Source organism: Myxocyprinus asiaticus, chromosome 24, assembly GCF_019703515.2.
Source record: "Myxocyprinus asiaticus isolate MX2 ecotype Aquarium Trade chromosome 24, UBuf_Myxa_2, whole genome shotgun sequence".
Taxonomy (NCBI): domain Eukaryota; kingdom Metazoa; phylum Chordata; class Actinopteri; order Cypriniformes; family Catostomidae; genus Myxocyprinus; species Myxocyprinus asiaticus.
The window spans coordinates 41,081,574-41,101,889 of record NC_059367.1 but is presented as its reverse complement, the minus strand read 5'-3'; the positions used below and the strand labels follow the sequence as shown (position 1 = coordinate 41,101,889).

At 39.4% G+C, this 20,316-nt stretch overlaps 1 protein-coding gene across 1 annotated transcript in view; it reads right to left on the bottom strand.

Annotated features, from left to right (window-relative positions):
• Nucleotides 1–13,929: 13,929 nt before the first annotated feature.
• The window catches only part of LOC127414475 (methylenetetrahydrofolate reductase-like), a 41,770-nt gene continuing 35,383 nt past the window's right edge, over nt 13,930–20,316 (bottom strand). The window contains exon 12 of the mRNA XM_051652516.1: nt 13,930–19,636. Within this exon, the coding sequence (XP_051508476.1) occupies nt 19,418–19,636 (219 nt within the window). The 3' untranslated portion in view covers nt 13,930–19,417. The remainder of the gene's footprint in view (nt 19,637–20,316) is intronic.

Here is a 20,316-nt window from a genome sequence, read left to right as displayed (position 1 = left end):
GGTGGTCTTAATTCATAGGTAGGCAGAGTAAAAAATACAGGCAAGTAATCCAGAGAAGGTAGACAAAACAGTCGAGGGCTAGGGTGAAACAGGTCGATAACCAGGTGATGGACCTGAGAACCAAACAGACTGACAGAAAACAATAAACAGACTGAACAACTAGACTGGAGGAGGCTGATTGCTGGTGAACAACTCAAGACATTCTGGCACAGGACAGCACATAAGAGGAGCTTAAGAAGGCAATAGGGAATAGAGATCAGGTGCAGGTAATCATGTGCAATGCTAGTTACATATGTAACTGTGATTCTGTGAATTCCGGATGACTGCCAGAGGCAGTGTAAAACACTTGTGGATTATCGCTGTGTCAGCCAGATAGGTCAAGAAAATATACCAACAAATTCATGTGGTGACGTGGGCTGAGCTCGGAGGATTATACACCATAATAGCTCAGCACTCCGCCTCTTTCGCTTTCTCGTCTGTTAGAGATAGGTAGTTTTCTCCAGAGGCTATTCGCACCATCAAGTGCATCTTACTAGAGCAGCGAAGTATCGTCCTCGCAAGCTGTGACAGCGCGCTTTCCACCATTTGACGGATTGTATTTTCATTATTGAATTGTTTTTGTCTTTTGAATTTTTTTACATCTTTCTGTTTGTTGGTAACACTTTGTGCCTCACAGTGCTATCTGGTGGCTGGTGTTAACCGCGCTGATAGTCAGGTTTTTTTTGTTGTGTTTTTGCCAAACTTTGATACACTGTGTCTTACGGTAATATCCAATGGCCAGTTATTGGATATTGTGTTTATATCAACCCAACAGTTCCCCGTCATTTGTCGCTTCTCTATTTATAGCCTTTTGGTCCAATCCGAAGGTGTTCATTACCGATGGGATCATGGCTCACAACGCTATTGCTACCGGTTTTCCGCCGACCTGTATATTGTGTCCACAAGCGCTTCTCCCCAATGATGGACACGATGTTTTCCCGTCCTGTTTGGGAATTCAGCATCTGGGAGATGCTCTCACTGTCTCGTGTCTGCACTGTAGCCTTTTGCCTCTGTCAGAGAGATGGCTTCGTCTTGCCAAATTGGATCCGTGACACAAGAGGAAGAGGACATTTCAAATCCAGGAATTGGGGAGGAACCGCTTGACTCTTCTTATCTCGCACATCATTCAGACATGGATATTCTCTCTACGAGTACTTCCAACTCCCATTTTCATGAACAGGGGAGTTGAATGATGATGTTGTGCAACCTTCCCCCAGGACGTTTTTACTGGTTTTCTGGTAGCTGGTGGCTCTAGTGGGGATTCTGTTCAGTCTTCAGGTAATGCTCCAACACTTCTGATTATATTTTGAATGTGCTCCAAATGGCCATTGCTCATCTGGGGCTTGATAGCCCATCTGCCCAATCCACCAAATCCAGTGTCTTCTTTAGATAGTCGTCAACAACAACTTTCTTTGGCATGCCACCATGTAAGGAATTTGTGGCAGAATTTTCAGTCACCCTCGCATGTCCCAGTGCACCTAAGCGCCGATCGAGGATGGCCCATATGCTTGCATCCATGGCTAAAGCAGATTCCATCGGGGTGGGTCATGCACCGGAAATAGAGCAACCTGTTGCAGTCATGGTTGTGTCTCCTGACGAGGCTCTGTGGGGTAATGTGCATTGCCCTTGTACACAATGTGGACGCACAGATACACTTTTGAAAAAGGCATACGAGTCTGCCACCTACATAACATGTGCAGAAAATACTATCTGCCAGTTTCTACTCGCCACCACCAGTACATTGGAGACAGCGAATATCGCCCCCTCCATTTCCCAGTTCATGCAAACAGCTCTTTTGGCAATGGGCCATGTGACTCACAAGCTGGGTGCACTTACCTCTACGCTCCAAACAGCACGCCGCCAAGTGTGGCTTGCCCAGGCGAAACTGCCTGAGGATTGCAAAACATTTCTACACGGTGCCGGAACAAGTGCTTTCGGCAACACACTACCCCACAGCCACAAACCACTCAGAGACCTCGTGCTGTGGAGGATACTCGAAGTTTTCGACCACCGCACTGACAGCCTCTGGGGAGACTACATCAGTGTCCTTCCACTGCCACCAAAGGTCACACCCAAAATACCTGAGTTTCTCTGGTCGGCGGCCGGCCGTTTTTTCAGTGCATCAACTGGAATACTGGAGGGACAAAACATCGGATCAACGGGTCCTATCTACTATGAGCAGGGGGTATACCCTACAGTTCTGTCGCTGGCCCCCTAGATTTTCAAGAATTATCCCTACGATTGTCAGGGATACAGTTTATTCCATGGCTCTCTCTCAGGAATTTCTTTCATTGTTATAGAAGGCCATAGAAAAGGTTCATCCCCTCGTTAAAAGGGACGTTCTATTCATCCTATTTTCTGGTTCCGAAGAAGGACACCGGTTTCTGTCCTGTTCTCGATATGAGACGTCTGAATTTACACTACCATTCAAAAGTTTAGGGTCACTTACTCATCGTCATGTGTATTTTGTTGATTCATGTCTTTTATTTTGAAATGTTTAGTTCCTGTTTCCCTTGTCATGTGATTTCATGTTTTCCCTCCATGTTCATGTGTCATCTTTTCATTGGTTTATTGTTTAATTATCTTATTAGAGTTCTGTTTGTTCATTGGTTTATGTTCTCCCATGTCTTGTATTTAAGCCCTCATGTTTTCCATTGTCCCTTGTCAAGTATTGAATGTGTATGTGCATAGTAACGTTGTTTATAGTCAAGTCATGTTATAGTCAAGTTCATGTTTATGTTTTATGTTTCACATTTGTAGTTAGGGTAATAGGTTATCACGTTTGTAAATAAACTGCACTTGGGTTCTCTACACTTCGTCATCGTCATCATCTTCATCATTGCCAGTGCCAGCAACGTTACAGAATACTTGACCCACTATGAACCCAGCAGTTAGACTCATACGGCTACGTCTGGGGAATTGTCCCCTGGAGGAGTATGTAGAGGACTTTTGCGCTTTGGCCAGCCAGGTGAACTTTAATGAGGTTGCCCTCAAAGATATTTTTTGCTTTGGTCTGAGTGAGCCGATCTCCTCCTTGATGCCTGACGGTCGCAGTTCCGTCAGCCTGGCTCAATATATCGACCTCGCCCTACAGATCATTGGTTCCACGTTCACTGTGGGGGAAGCGGATGCCGAGCCAGAGTTCCACGACATGGCCGCCGCCGAGCCAGAGTTCCACATCATGGCTGCAAAGCCAGAGTTTCACATCATGGCCACCAAACCAGAGTTCCTAGTCATGGTCGCTGAACTAGCGGCATCTTTTGCTCCATGCCATGTCACAGCAATGCCTCAGCCTGCTCCATGCCACATCACAGCAACGACTCAGCCTGCTCCATGCCACGTCACAGCAACACCTCAGCCTGGTCCATGCCACGTCACAGCCACACCTGAGCAGTTGGACCTGGAGATGGTTCCCACCCTTATACCCACCCTTAGTTCTCCTGAGCAGGCAAGGGGAACTTTCGGCCCTCCGACCCCGCGTGGACCCTCCGAGCCCTGGATTTCGCCTTGGCCTGTCGGTCCGTCGACTTTGCCTTAGCTCTGCATTCCCTCGGCTCCACTGCGGTCCTTCAGCCTGTCGGCTTTGCTGGGGTCCCTCGTCCCTCCGGCTCCTCCTTGGTCTGTCGGTCACCTGGCTCCGCTTTGGCTCTCCGATCCTCTGGCTGAGCCTTGTCCCTCCGATCTATCAGCTCCACCGGGGACCTCCTTCCCTACGGCTCCACCTTGGTCCTCAGTCCCACCAGCTCCACCTCAGTCTTCCGATCCCCCAGCTCCGCCTTGCTCCTCTGAGCCGCCAGCGCCACCTTGGTCCTCCCTGCCATCGGCTCCGCCCTGGCCCTTTGAGTCTTCGGCTACTCTCCAGACATCAAGTTCCATGGCTCCGCCCCTCGAGCCTCTTATGGCTCCACCCCCCACGGACCCTGCCCTGGTCCCATGCCCCTCGCCCTTTCTCACCACGCCTCAAGACACACCCCACCCCCAGCTCCCTACAGAACTTTGAATTTATGTCATGTTTTTACGTGTTTTATTTATGTGTTGGGGCGTCGGGAGCTGCCCTTTAGTGGGGGGGATATGTCATGTGTATTTTGTTGATTCTTGTCTTTTATTTTGAAATGTTTAGTTCCTGTTTCCCTTGTCATGTGATTTCATGTTTTCCCTCTATGTTCATGTGTCATCTTTTCATTGGTTTATTATTTAATTATCTTGTTAGAGTTCTGTTTGTTCATTGGTTTATGTTCTCTCATGTCTTGTATTTAAGCCCCCATGTTTTCCATTGTCCCTTGTCAAGTACTGAAGGTGTATGTGCATAGTAATGTTGTTTATAGTCAAGTCATGTTATAGTCAAGTTCATGTTTATGTTTTATGTTTCACGTTTGTAGTTAGGGTTATGGGTTATCATGTTTGTAAATAAACTGCACTTGGGTTCTCTACACTTCATCATCGTCATCGTCTTCATCATTGCCTGTGCCAGCAGCAGTAGCAACATTACTCTCATTCTTTATTTATTTTTTTCACATTTTAGAATAATAGTAAATTCATCACAACTATGGAATAATAGAAATGGAAATATGGAAATTATGTTGTGACTAAAAAAATCCAAAATAAATCAAAACTACGTTATATTTTAGCATCTTCAAAGTGGCCACACTTTGCCTAGATTTTGAAGAAATGTACTCTTGGCATTTTCTCAACCAACTTCTTGAGGTATCACCCTGGGATGCTTTTTAAACAGTATTGAAGGAGTTCCCATCTATATGCTGGGCACTTAGTGGCTGCTTTTCTTAATTATTTGGTCCAAGTCATCCATTTTAAAAAAAAAATTTTTTTTTAATAAAATGTTAGTTTTGTAATTAAATAAATTAATATGTTGGCACAATTATATTTTTGTCTACAAAACTAATTTCAAACACTTAAGCATACACCTTCAGATCAAAAGGTTTTTAAGATCATGAGAAACATTTCAGGCATAAGTGCAACACTGTGTCCTCTATGGTCAAGAGGAATATGAATTTTGCCTTATTTGGACGACTGGCTGCTTTGCGCCCCCACAAAGCAAAAGCGATGTGCGACTCCAGACTGCTTCTAGAACATGTGCAGAGATTGGGCCTCTCTGTGAACAAGTCAAAGAGCTGCCTGGTTCCAGTACAATCCACAACGTTTTTAAGAATAACTCTGAATTCTCTTGCAATGACCGCAACTCTGTCTCATATGAGAACGACCAGCATCCTGCAACTTCTGACTCATTTCCATCCTGGAGCGTCACTACAGTACGGAATGTTCCTGCGGCTGATGGGGATGTTAACTGCTGCCACAGCAGTAATTCTGTTGGGTTTACTCCACCTCAGACCACTTCAGAGGTGGAACAACAGTTTATAGTGCTGAATCCTACCAGACATCGTCATTGGTTGATTGTTATTTCTCACCATTGCATATGTGTACTGAGATGCTGGAGTCAGTTGGAATTCCTGACAGTGGGGGTGCCACTAGGTGTCATTCCCTCTCGCCAGAAAGTAATTATGACCAACACCTTCCTCATGGGATGGGGGCGATGTGGAACCAGCGAGGCATTTGCGGTCGCTGGAAACCAGCTCAATCCAGGTGCCATTTTACTTTTCTGGAGCTACGTGTTGTGTACCTGGCCTTATAGTACTTTTTGCCAGTTCTGGCAGGCCATCATGTACTTGTTCGGTCAGACCACATTTCGACAGTGTTCCACCTGAACCATCAGGGGGGGTACGAAGTCCCGCAGGTCCCTGAAACTCACTCACAAGATTCTCACATGGTCCCTGCCATGACTGGCCTCACTGAGATAGATTCATTTTCCAGGGTCAGACAATCAGATAGCAGATGCGATGGGTTCGAAAGGGCAGAGGTGGATATTTTTGCGTCAGAGAGGACCACTCACTGTCGTTTATGGTTCGCAAGGACAGAAGCATCCAGCCCCTTGGTTCAGGAAGCACTGTCTCACGAATGGCCGAATTGCCTACTATATGCATTTCCCCCTGTTCCACTATTGTGGGTAATGTTGCACAGGTTCGTCATATCATAACACTGGGTTCTTCTGGTGGCACCAAGGTAGCTGGCCAGGCCTTGGTTTCCTCTGCTTCTGAAGCTCTTGGCGGGCACTCCATGGCAGCTTCCACTCAGGAGGGACCTCCCCTCTCAGATGGGAGGCTGTGTTTGGCACCCAGATCCAGCTCGCCTGCAGCTTTGGGTGTAGACTCTGAGTTCAACCCTCTTTTAGAGAACTGTGATCTGGCAGTTATTCACACTATTTCTAATCCCAGGGATGCTTTCACATAGCAGCTCTATGCTGCATGTTGGAACCTTTTCTCTACATGGTGCAAGAAGCGTGGGGTTGATCCTGGGAAGTGTGATGTTGCAAGGGTTTTGAGTTTTCTCCAACATCTTTTGGATGATTGCAAGGCAGCCTCCACACTGAAAGTGTATGTTGCTGCCATTTCTGCATACCATGCTCCAGTTGATGGTTCTACTCTTGGCTCTCATGGTCTTGTCTGCAGTTTTTTGAAAGGTGCGAAACGTCTGAGGCCAGCTCACAATCCCCATTTCCTGTGTGGGATTTGCCACTTGTGCTTACATTTTTGTGCTCCTCCCCATTTGAACATTTACAGAGTGCTGATCTTAAATAGGTGTCCTTGAAGACCGCTTTTTTGCTGGCTATTGCTTCTGCTAAACATGTTAGTGAGTTACATGCACTATCTGTTAGTGAATTGTGCTTGCGATGGTTGCCAGAGGATTTCGGGGTGGTTCTTCGGCCCAGTCCATGTTTTTTTCCGAAGGTTCTCATTCCTCAATTTATAAATCTGTCCATTGACCTGGCTGCTTTTCAGCCTTCCTTCGAACCAGAGGATTCGAGGGCTCTTTTCTTGTGTCCAGTACATGCCTTAAGGCATTATGTGGGGGCTACCACTCATTTCAGTCATATCAGCTTCTTGTTTGATACGGTGGTGCGAGGAAAGGTGCCCCCATGTCAAAACAGAGGTTGTCACACTGGATAATGGAAGCAATCACTCTGGCTTACAAAGAGGCCCAGAGACTGTAGCATAAAGGGTTGTCCTGTCATTCCAATAGAGCCATTTCTTCTTCATGGGATGCTTTTAGAGGAGTCTCCTTGGCAGATATCTGTGCTGCTGTCACCTGGGCTTCTCCATGCACTTTCACTCGGTTTTACAAGCTCAACGTTGCTGCACCTCATGCTGTGAGTTCTGCAGTTCTTCAGGTGCAGCCTTAACTGTTTCTCAGGTATGTAGTATTCCTTATGACTATAAGAACGCGGAGGGGTGTTCCATCTGCCAGGAGTCAGAGGACTCACTCCGGTCTGCCCGGGGAGGAGCAGCTGTTGTCTGCCAGAGGGTGGAGGAGTGGTCGAGGACCAGGCGACTGCGTGTCTGGGAACCGGTGAGCAATTTTCTCTCTCTCTCTCTTTCTTTCTCTCTCTCTCACTGTTGCTCCACCTTGCTCTTTCCCTCTCCTCTTTTCCCTCCCCTTGTCTCCCTCCCAGGTCTCGAAAGGCAGGTAAAGCCTGCAGGAAGGGCAACTCCCCCCCTCGAAAAGGGGGGGGGTACGTCATGCCGGGGGTTCCCCGGCCTGAGGCAAAGGAGGGAGGAGTGTGACGAGGAGGAGGGCGGGTCCGGGACATGATTGCGCACGGCCTGCCCCCAAACAGGCTAATCAGCCGAGGAGAGGTATAAGGCCGAGCTGGATGTGGCAGTTCGGGAGAGAGCCACACGCAGCTGCTGTTAAACATTAAACATTATTTTGATGGTTTGTCCAGTTCCCGCCTCCTCCTTGCCCATTTTAAACCCTGTTACACCATGGTTGTGTTATGTTAGTATCTCTGAGACAGCACTAACAGTTTAGGTCACAGTGATGTTGTATGTGCTTAATCAAACCCATGTGGCTATAAATAAATCTATAAACATTAACTTACCCTGAATGTTGACACTGTCTTAGCAGTGTTTTTCAGTGTGTGCTGTGATACTGATGGTAGAGTGGAGGATACATTTCAGATTACAAAAAAATTTGCATGTACTTTTTAAACAGCTACTACTGATAGAGAAAAGACTCCAAGACACAAATGGCTGATTTTGGAATGCAGGATGCATACAGTATTCACTTGTACAATGCCACATTTCACATTTAAAAGATCTTTATTTTATTTTGTTTCACGAACGAAAAGTGTTTTAACACCAGTGACAAATTCTTTTAAAAGATTAATTTTCTAAGATGGTCTCAATAGCATTACAAAAAAATACACCACAGATTGGAATAAAATCAATAAATCACACCATTAAATAACTTTTTTCCAATAAAAAAAATCTTTCACATGAACATTAAACAATGTAAAACCAATGACATATCACATACATGTGAAAAAATTTGAGTTAAAATGTAAATTAATAACTTCTTCAACGTGGTGGGGGAATAAAACGATGTATACATTTGAGCAGCATTTCTAAACGTTGACCTTGAAAGTTCTTTTTTGCAACTTTTTGTATTTTTAAAATACATGTTTTTAACATTGATAACACCAAAGACATGACATCAATGGACAAACATTCTTTTAAAATTATAAAAATTATTATTTACTTTTCTTTTTACTTTTTTGCTTTGCTTTTTTGCACACTTGTTAGGCCTTGTACTAATGCTTGACCTGAGAAAAGAAAATTAGTAAAAAATGAACACATAGGGCCTCATTCATAAAACACAAGCAGAACCATTTTTTGTGTAAAACGTTCGTAAAGCCGGTCTGACGTAAATTTTCGGATTTATGAAAGTTTTTGTATTTTCAAAACATTAGTCGGTACGAACAAAATTTACACCTGCTCCCGACCACGTATAAATCATGCGAAAGACATAATTACATTTTAATAGAAGTAAAAGTAAATAAGTAATGAAAAAAAAAATTAAATGAGTGAAATTAACCGTAAATAAAAACCGAGAGAGAAAAAAGCTTTTTTTTTTACACACGTTTCAGTAACATTCTATGAAGCCCATATATAAAATGAATTGTAAAGGCATTATACATGCATTATACTGCATCCTTGATGTCGCACAATACACCTTATAATAAGTTATAACTTCTCATAAATAATTATAACTATAGTTATAATACATTATAAGATGTCCCCTATTCGTAGTTATACTTTAGAGTATAATGCATTATAACACAAGCAACATCCAATTTTAACACAGCAGAAGTTAATGAAGTTAATCGTATAAGTGATGTATAGTGTAAACAATCAAAAAGCTTTATTGCGTGATCATATTATAAGTGGTTTTTGCCTGCTTTATAAAACAATATCTTCTAATAAACAGCCATAACATAAACTTGTAACATTCAATACAATACAATCAAACTTATATAATGGAAGTTATTTATAAAATAAGTATGTGCAAATAAGATGCACAAACAAGTTTATTAAAGAGTCCAGCATAGAATCAGTATGAATTTTTTTTTTATTTTTATTTTTTTATTGGGTGTGTTTACACCTAAGAATACTGGCTACATGTGTGATCAACATACATATTTTATTTCTGATTTATCTGAGTTTCTAATGTATTTTAACCTTGTAGCTTTACAAGTGTTTTTCATAATCTCTCTAAATTTACATTTAATGTGTGTTATTTTGTATTTTGAACATGTGTAATGTATATAACTTCCAGCAAGACTTGTAATGTCTTATAACCACTTAAAATAGCTTAAGGATGTTTATAAGAAGAAATAGCTTTTGACACTTTACTTAAAGCATACCTATTATATATATATTACAAATATTGTATATATAATACATTATAACTTATGCTGATAAAACTGGATGTTGATTGTGTTACTCTAAACTATAACTATGAATATGTAAGTATTATAATGTATTATAATTGTGGTTACAATAATTTATGAGAAGTTATAACATATTATAAGGTGTATTATGAGACATTACTAATGCACTATATTAAGAAAAAGCCCGCACACTGTCGTATAGCTTTTAAATCTGTAATATCTTACAGCATTTCAGACCTTCTTTAGGCATTCTATCAATTTCTTTGAAGATTGTTCCTGTTGCATCACACTGTAACCCCCCCCCCCCAATGTTCAAGCCAAATCTACGTCCTTGTACGAAAGAATTAGGAATAATTTCAGAGTAAAATGAAGCTTCCCGAAAACTTTCCGAACGCTTCGAATTCCCCAGATATGTTAGTACAACCTGTGTATATTAGTAAATTCCAGACATTTTGTAAATAGAGCGCACATGCACGTTCATTCACAATTATCATAACCCACGCCCATGAAACGCCATATAAGGAAGGCTTTAGACTCGCTAGTAAATGAGAATAGGAAGCTTTTAACATATATGCGTACAGCAATAAAAGTGCATTCACATTGTAAAATATTGATTTAGCAAACACTCGCAACTAAGAAGAAAGTGAGGAACTTACAGTTATCTTTGCTTTCATCATAGGTTCTTTTGTGAATTAAACAGACCAAGAGGTCAATAAAAATGGTTTGACATGAAGCTTTAGTGTAAAAATGCAGACAGGAGGATGTTCACCACCTCTCTAGTTCAGCTGAGTACATCGCCAGCATCATTGGAGAAACCAATCTACATGTTTCCATTGATCATGGTATAAATATTGGGGGGGGGGGGGGTTTCCTTGCTTGTTTTGATTAATGGGGAGGTTACCCTCCCCCCCATCCCCCCTGGAATCTATGCTCCTTCTTTCGTTTATTTACCAAATTTTCATGAATGAGGCCCATAGTGCAGCAGATGAAGGGGGCAAGGGTTTTTCCAGGCAACTGACAAATTCCAATATATTTTCTAAAAAAAGAATGGGAAAAACCATTTCATATTATTTAATAAAAGTTAGAATAGAATTTAGAATGAGGCCTTTTTAATAGGGTTTCTTGACTATTTGAAATCTTTTTTATGACTGAAAAGTCTAGGGGCATGTTTGTTACCATATTTTGATAATTATCCAACTGTGTCTCTGTGCAGATAGCAAATAAAGATTTTGTCCTCTGTGTTTTATTGGCAGATGTTCAGAGTGTTGTGACAGGGAGTCATGTGGGCAGGCCTTGAGTCCTAAACAGTCTTGTGTGTTTGCAAACAGAGTGTTAAGAGATGGACACCAGCCAGAACTGCAGTAGCTCACATCAACGATTCGTACATAGTATTCAGCAGAAGTTTAGATCACCTTCCAACTCACCTTGCTGCACTGTGACTAGTGCAAGAACGTATTCGGTCTGAATGGCTCCTAACTCATTTACTTAAAATCTTTTATGACCACTTCTCACAGGGTATTCATGCACAACATATCAACAAATGCCTTTGTGTTTAAGTACACTGAAAAACAATCAATAGTAAGATTTATATATATATAATTTTTATTTTGCATGTTTTTCCACACAGTTTTTCTAAGTAAATTGTAATGGTATAAAATAAAGTCTACTTAACTTCACATCATAATATTGATTAAAGTTAGTGTTAACTTTAAACATTTCAGTTAAAACAGTAACTTTTACCATATAAATCTGATGTACATGGTATTGTACTTAAACTTAGTAAAATGTAAATAAATATTTTATTACTTATTTATTACTTTATTACTTTAACACGAGTAATCATGTACCACATAACAAACAAAAGCCTTCCACAGGGAAGCTTAATGCATGTTGTGTAGTCTATTAGAAAACATCACCTTGCATTGCTGGCAATTGAAACAAAATCCAGAGCTGTGCATGCAGACCTTAACACTTGCACAAAACACCATGACAGTAATGATCAACAGATATTTTTTTGATCATGAATGGGTCATTTTGAGTTAAAATTTACTTCAGTCTTCACAAAACAAGAATTTACCAAACACAACAACAAAATCAACAATACAAATTATGTAAATAAACTTGCAAACAGTGAAATCATGCAAGCTCATGAATTATTCGAAAAGTAAAGTAAAATGTTTAAGTGAAATTTACTAAAATTTGCAAATAAATATGACAATGTTTTCTACTTTAGGATTGGTACATACTGACACATTGTAAAGATACCAAACAATCATAAATAATATTTACTTATAAGCTAGAGCAGTGGTTCCCAACCTTTTTTCCAGGGGACCCCTATTTTAACATTCAAAATCCAGAATGACCCCCTCTCCAAATTAAATAATTGACATGAGCAATATATTCATTTATTCTTTGTTGAATGAAATTAATGAATTGAATGCTTTTCTTTGTAACATGAGATAAATCTAATCTGTTAATGTGAACATCAGTGCATTGGAGGAGAAATCACTAATGTACAAATGTATTAATTTTACTTAACCGATAAAACTTGGAAAAATAAAACTAATAATTTAAGAACAGTAATATTGTGGAATTGGATGTTCACCTAATAAGTTGTATGCATATTTATGATATTTACTGTGAGCTCTAGTTTAAAGATCCCTAAAGTTCTGGGGTATATTTTGATAGTACAGGTTTTCCCAAGGGTAAAACTGGTTGGGAATGAGCTAGAGCATTAATTTTTTTTTTTTTTTTTTTAATATATATATTTTTTTTTTACATGTTTGAATTAAGTTGAATTTACTTAATATTTTCAAGTTCATGCTTTAACTTATTCAGTGTAGAAAGTACTTTATCTTACTGCTATATTTACTTCAACACAAAATAATTATTTTCAGTGTAGTTTCAGTAAAAGCAGATTTTTTTATATATATTCTTTTTATTGTGGGCTGTTTATTTGGCCTGTTCCAAAGTATATTTAAATATCTCAATAATATGTAGTGCTCAACTGTGTATTATCTAAATGTGAGTGGTTTAAAATCTCTAAATGTTTGTCTACAGTCATAGTATAGTGGCTTATTTAGCTATAGTTTTAGCTTTAATTATGATCTGTTAATGCAGATGCAGGTATGCATCACTATTACTATTTGTTCATACTCAGGGTTATGCATTTGAACAGACTACATCAAATCAAGTCCTGCACATTTTATTTCTTCCTGACCATATCAATAGGCAGCTAGTAGCCGACTATAACCTTTAACCAAATCTATTCAAGACACCTTAAATCTTTATTTAAGGTTTTAAATCTTTATTTTACACCTTATTTGAAGGACAGTTCAATTTGACTAGCAGTGTCACACCAAGCCAACAGTCTGCTTTTATCTGTTTGAAATTCTTCTTTAGACCACAACTAAACCAGACATTTTGATCAGTACAATAAAACATTCCCTAAACAGGCTCTCAGAAGTATTCTAGCTAAAGGGAGATGTGGTCTTTAATGGATTCCCCTCCCCCCTGTCTGATGGCAGTCCCAAAGCCATTACCCTTGTGGATAAATTTAGCTTCACTTTGGCTGCATTTCCTCCCAAGTAACCTTAAACGCTGTTCAGAAACATTTTAGAACAATGTGCTGCCCAACTAGTAGCAAACTCTATGATATTCTCTGTAGAGACCATGCGATTTGAGGTATCATTCATGCCCTTTGTAGAAACGCTGTAGGAAAGGTGATATTAGTAATCTAGCTCTGATAAGAATGTTCTGATATTAGTCCTCAAGGCAAGTGTTGATAGATAGTTTCCTTCACAAAGAAACACAATTCCCAGAACTTCCATAAGAAATGTGTGAGACAGTTGGCAGGGAGCAGTTCATAGGGTTCACTTATGTAACCAGTCCTATAGTAACTATAAAATGAAGTGTTTCAGGTTACAGGCCATGCCTCCTGCTCTCATGTGCAATGAGCATTCAGCTTATGAAAGTATGAAAAACCTAACTCTCACCAAGCAACTTTTTAAAAGGTTTTAAAGGTACTGTAGCTACTGTATGTCAATGAAACATGTAAGTAAAAAAAAAAAAAAAATTGGTGAGAAATATTTTATTTCAGACGGGCGGGATAATAATATGGATGAAGTAGCTGTGCATCACGTCAGCAGTTATAGAACGGGGCATTTGACCACTTTGCTTGCATCTCGTTGGATGCTTCCAGTGTAGACAGCATCACTGATTATAATGGGAGCGATTTCGTTTGTGTCCGGTGTAGACAGGGTGTTACACATGTGCAGAGAAAATGAGACATTATTTCAAAAGAAAGTACTGCAGTGAGTAAAAGCAGAAGAACTAAAACAATTCTGTAATAATAACTATGTTTAACTGATGATGTTTCACATGCCTGCTCAAGCACAGATGAGGTCAAGTTCATGCTATGACTTCAGTTGGCCTCCTTCCAAGTGTCATGTTTCATCTGACGAGAAGATAAGACACCGAATGTGTAGTCCAATGTGTGCAGCTGTCAAAGTGACTTCAACATAACATCTGCTGATCAGCAAACAAAGTCCTACTCTCCTATAGTTTGTCTTTACGAAATCTGTTGCCATGATCTGTCCAACAGGTGAACTCCAGTTCAAATATAATCGTAAATCCATGAATCACAGGCAGACAAAACATTCTTGGACTTGGACATGAAGTGTGTAGGGGGAGAGTGTTGTTTATTGAGCTATATTTCCAGCAGAACAAAAATGGTCAGACTGCTCTACTGATAAAAGACAAAGAAAAACAAAAAAAGTGTGGGGGGGGGGGGGCCACATAGGAAAAGATATACAAAAAATCAAACAAAAGCTTTCAGATCTATAAAAGGCACCACATACATTTGTCATTGATTACGATAGTAATCACACATTGCCACTGTCACCAACCAATTATTCCTCTGCTATCAATTCTCTCATGACAGTAAAAGACCATAAGGGTTGTAAAGAATGTCTGGGACATATCTCATCTAAATCAAAAGAAAAAAAATGCATAAAGACAATGAATCCTATATTTAGGACCATAAAAAATTGCATTTAAGTGACCATTGAAGGAATACTTCACCCAAAAATTTCACCCTCATGTTGTTCCAAACCTGTATGACTTTCATGGAACATAAAAGGGGAGAAAAGTTAAACTACTGTATGTAGTGGTCGCTCTTTTTAGTTCAATTACAATGAGCACGGGAGCTTTCAAGCTTTAAAAAGGATGTAAAAGCATCCATACAACTACTAAACCAACACAACAGCTTTGTGTGAGAAAAAGACTGAAATGTAAGTAATTATTCACTGAAAATCTCAGCATCTGCCCTACTATCCCTTGGAGCACATGAGAGAAGTAACGATGACCAATTTCAAAAGAATAATTTAGACTAATTTTGTAAACCGAATCAACTTATTCATTGAAAAGATTAGACAAATCACAAATTGGATATCGCTACTTCTCTCATGAACTCATGATCATGCCAAGGAGAGTTAGAATTTTCAGTGAATAAAAACTGAAACACAAAGTTACTGTATTGTATGTCTTTAGAATACTTGGAATATAGTGCACAATTCGTATGGACTACTTTCATGGTGCTTTTGCATGCTTAAAAGCTCCATTTCCAATTCATTGCAACTGCATTAAAAAGAACAACCAATCTGTTTGAAATGACATGAGGGTGAATATATTGTGACATAATTTTTTTTATTGTTGTGCAAACTATTCTTTTAGTGGTCAAATAAAGTTAGTTGTCTCATTATGTGCTCTGGAAAATGACTTTGAAAATATTATTGTATTCTTTTTTTTTTTTTTCTTACCAGATGAAGCTGAATTTGTAGGCTACATTAACTGTGGAATATGTTGTTAATTGTGGTTTCTCCTGGTATTTCTGATATTAATATCTGCATGAAACAGAATTTTCATTTGACTGTGCATGTATAACAACATTATTCTGAAAGCAGGATATGTCAATCAAAATGTGAAATGTCAAACACACATTTTTCAGTGAATAATAAATACAAATTCAAACATTAAAAGAAATGAAAATAAAATCAATATAGCCTACAAACAGGTGAAAGTCCCATAAATCTATCAGGAATTTCTATGATAAAACACCTTTATTTAGTTACAAATAATAATAATAGTAATAATAATATATATAGCTGCAAGCAGTGGTGACGGGCCCAAGCACAACTTGTCCATTTCCACCTGGCGGCTTTCAGAAAACAATGCAAAGTGGACATGCATTTGGCATTTGACTTATTCTAAACAATTTAGAAGCAATATGAGTAAATATAATAGGACTATTTTAAATTCTGTTGTAAGAACAACACTTCCTACTGCCAGGTGGTGGCGCTATGACCGTGACTCAAATAGTCACATCCATGTGATTAGCCCCCAAGACTAAACATACTTCTCAATTTTGATCTAAATCACACATTGCACACAGAAGATAGGAGACACTTCCTGTTTCCCATTTTTCGGGTCACCATGGCAACACCATTCGATATATCAAAATCTGTTAGCAATTTTGCATCTTCAGTGTCTTGGCATAATGTTTTCTAAATGTGGTGACAGTCTCATGAATCACCTAGGAGGAGTATTTAAAAGTTCAGATATTTAAAGTTCAATATTTAAAAAATCCAAAATGGGCGACTTCCTGTTGGGCGGACCTAATGACTATAATTCTGAAAGTTGTCCGGCTTGATGGGAACTATATATGTATCAATTTTGGTGACCGTAGGTGAAAATGGGGGTGCTACAGAGGCCGTCTTACACACCCATTTTAAAGGGGGTGATACAGAGCCCCCCCTACACGCCCATGTGTGAATTTTTGCCCAGACCTAATGGCCAATGACTCTGACATGTGTGAAATTTCATGAAATTTTAAGCATGCCAAGTGCCTCAAAAACACCCAAATATAGAAAGGAATAATAACAATTAATGTGCTGCCATGGCAACAATATTTATGATATCAAATATCCCTTTACAAATTTACATCAGCATTGTCTTGACATTATTGTAAAGAATTTTGAAGCAATTCATGTAAACATTTCAAAGTCTGTTAAAAGTGCCATACTTCCTGCTGCCAGTTGGTGATGCTATGACCGTGACCCATAATAGCCGCATAAATGTGATCAGCCCTGATTACCAAAAATATAGCTGAATTTTCATAAAAATCATACAATGCACACAGAAGATATAAGGAACTTCCTGTTTCACATTTTTAGCCATACATTTATTGCTTTGCCATGTTGACACCGTTCAAAATATAAAAAATCTGTTCGCAATATAGCATCTACAATGTCTTGGCATGATGTTGCACAAATTTGGTGCCACTCACATGAATTCCCTAGGAGGAATATTTAAAAGTTCAGAACTTGCGATTTTAAGAAAATCCAAAATGGCCACCTTCCTGTTGGGCAGAGCTAATGATTATAATTATGAAAGTTGTCTGGCTTGGTGAGAACTATATATCTACCAAGTTTAGTGACTGTAGGTGAAAATGGGGGTGCTACAGAGAACAACTTGCATGCCCATTTTAAAGGGGGTGCTTCAGAGCCCTCCCTGCATGCCCCCTCCCCCCTGAGACTTTTTCCCAGCCCTAATGTCAGATGACTCTGATGTGTGTGCAAAATGTTATGAAATTTTAAGCATGCCAAGTGCCTCAAAAACACCCAAATATAGAAAGGAATAATAACAATGAATGTGTTGCCATGGCAATAAAATTTAAGATATCAAATATCCCTTTACAAATTTACATCAGCAGTGTCTTGACATTATTCTAAAGAATTTTGAAGCAATTCATGTAAACAGAAGAGGGCTATTTCAAAGTCTAATAAAAGTGCCATACTTCCTGCTGCCAGTTGGTGGTGCTATGACCGTGACCCATAATAGCCACATCAATGTGATCAGCTCTCATTACCAAACATACAGCTGAATTTTAATCAAAATCACACAATGTACACAGAAGATATAAGGCACTTCCTGTTTCCTATTTTTCGCCATTAATTTAATGCCTCGCCATGGCAACACTGTTCAATATATCAAAAAACTCTTCACAATTTAGCATCTTCAATGTCTTGACATAATATTGTCTAAATGTGGTGACAGTCTCATGAATCCCCTAAGAGTATTTAAAAGTTCAGAGACTGCAATATTAAAAAAATCTAAAATGGAAGACTTCCTGTTATATAACTATAATTATGAAAGTTGTCCGGCTTGATGAGAACTATATATATATATATATATATATATATATATATATATATATATATATATATATATACCAATTTTGGTGACTGTAGGTGAAAATGGGGGTGCTACAGAGGCCATTTTACACGCCCATTTTGAAGGGGGCGCTACAGAGCCCCCCCCCACACCCATGAGTGAACTTTTGCACAGCCCTAATGGCCAACGACTCTGAAGTGTGTGTAAAATTTCAGGAAACTATAAGCATGCGAAGTGCCTCCTTTTATATCCCTTTACAAATTTACATCAGCAGTGTCTTGACATTATTCTAAAGAATTTTGAAGCAAATCATATAAACATAAGAGGGCTCTTTTAAAGTCTGTTAAAAGCGAATAAATGAATAAATGAATGAATGAATGAACATTACATTTATATAGCCCTTTTCTGACACTACACTCAAAGCCCCCATTACCAAACATATAGCTGAATTTTCATCAAAATCACACAATGCACACAGAAGATGTAAGCAACTTCCTGTTTCACATTTTTAGCCATAAATTTATTGCTTCGCCATGGTGACACCGTTCAAAATATCAAAAATCAGTTCGCAATTTAGCATCTACAATGTCTTGGCATGATGTTGAACAAATTTCGGACGGAGGAGCTAATAACTATAATTATGAAAGTTGTCCTCTTGATAAGAAATATATATGTACCAAGTTTGATGACTGTAGGTGAAAATGGGGGTGCTACAGAGGCCATCTTACATGGTCATTTTCAAGGGGCCACTACAGAGCCCCCCTCTGCATGCCTCCCCCCATTTGGTCAACTTTAAAAGACGGATAGACAGGCTCCGACGTGAAATCATCACTTCAGGTCAGGAATTTAACATTGCGCTCAAGTTTAGGCTATAAATGAATACATGGGATCACGTGTGAATCGTGTGATACATTAACATAGACATTTCAAGAAGTGGAAAGTGTATATGATATCGTATCTTAATGTTACACTTGATAAACTCCACACGTGCACAATTAACAGAGACCGCAAACGGAGTTGAGACCGCTCCCATTCGATTTGAAATCACAACGTGCGCATTTTCATTCATAAGGTTTACACTTTAGAAATATTAGCTGCACAGATTAATAAATTCTTTGTAATTTTTTATATGTTTATTTAAAATGTCGCTTTATCCTTGTTCCTCTTGCATAATCAGTCATATTAATATTTTTTATATTATTCGGATGAATCCTTTATTCATTTTGAAGTCATTATTCGTGCCTCTCCGAATAAGGTATTCAGCTTTGGGCACATCCCTAGCTTGTGTGTTTAGAGGTCTCGTGATCAAACAGCAGCACTAACAGACTTTTGTGTTCTGTGATGCTATGATCTGCTTCTCTCGTCCAGAGATTCTGGAGGCGAGTCCAGCAGCGCAAACATGTCTTCAATGACCTGCCACAGGCAGTTGTCCAGAGGGAAGTTGTTGTCCACAAGGTTGACGAGGAAGTAGTTGTCGTGGATGTACTGAATGATCATACGGGAGGGCGATTCGTCCTCGTACAGCTTTGCCCACTGTTCAATCCACAGAGCAAATGCCTCGTCCTGTAAAACAGACCCAAATGAGCTCAGTTTTTTTTTATCTTTTACTACAGCTCAGCTCTGCTCTTATCAGCAGGATAAAAATGGTGAGTGCACTCGTAAAAGTGTCAAGGTTGTCTAAACTGGGAGAATGTGTAAATGTGAGGACTTTGGAAGTGTCACATGTAGATGGTGTCATTTAAACACCTCCTTCAACACCTACTGTAAGTAGTTCGAGCATCTATCAGGCTTTGTTCAGACAGACAGCAAAAATCTGATTTTTTGGCATATCTGACTCAAATCTGTTTTGCTATTTGTTTCCTGAACAGCAAAAGAAAAACAAAACAAATACAATCCAAATCAGATCCATATATGGTTTGAAATCTGATTAAAATTATTTTCTGGAATGAGTCTCAGTCTGAGCGGTCAGATCAGATTTCAAGTAGTTTTTTCATCATTCGGGGAAAAAAATGCATATTAACATCATATTAAATGCAGAATATTGTCTTCAGCTGTCTGAATTCACTCATGTTTTCCTCATATAGCAAACTACGCAACACTCACTATAGCAGGGGTCGGCAACCTATGGCATGCATGCCAGCATTGGCACGTGGAGGGGTACTCACTGGCATGCCAGCAAAGGCGAGAGAGGAGTAGACTATTTTATTTATACACTGGTGGCCAAAAGTTTGGAATAATGTACA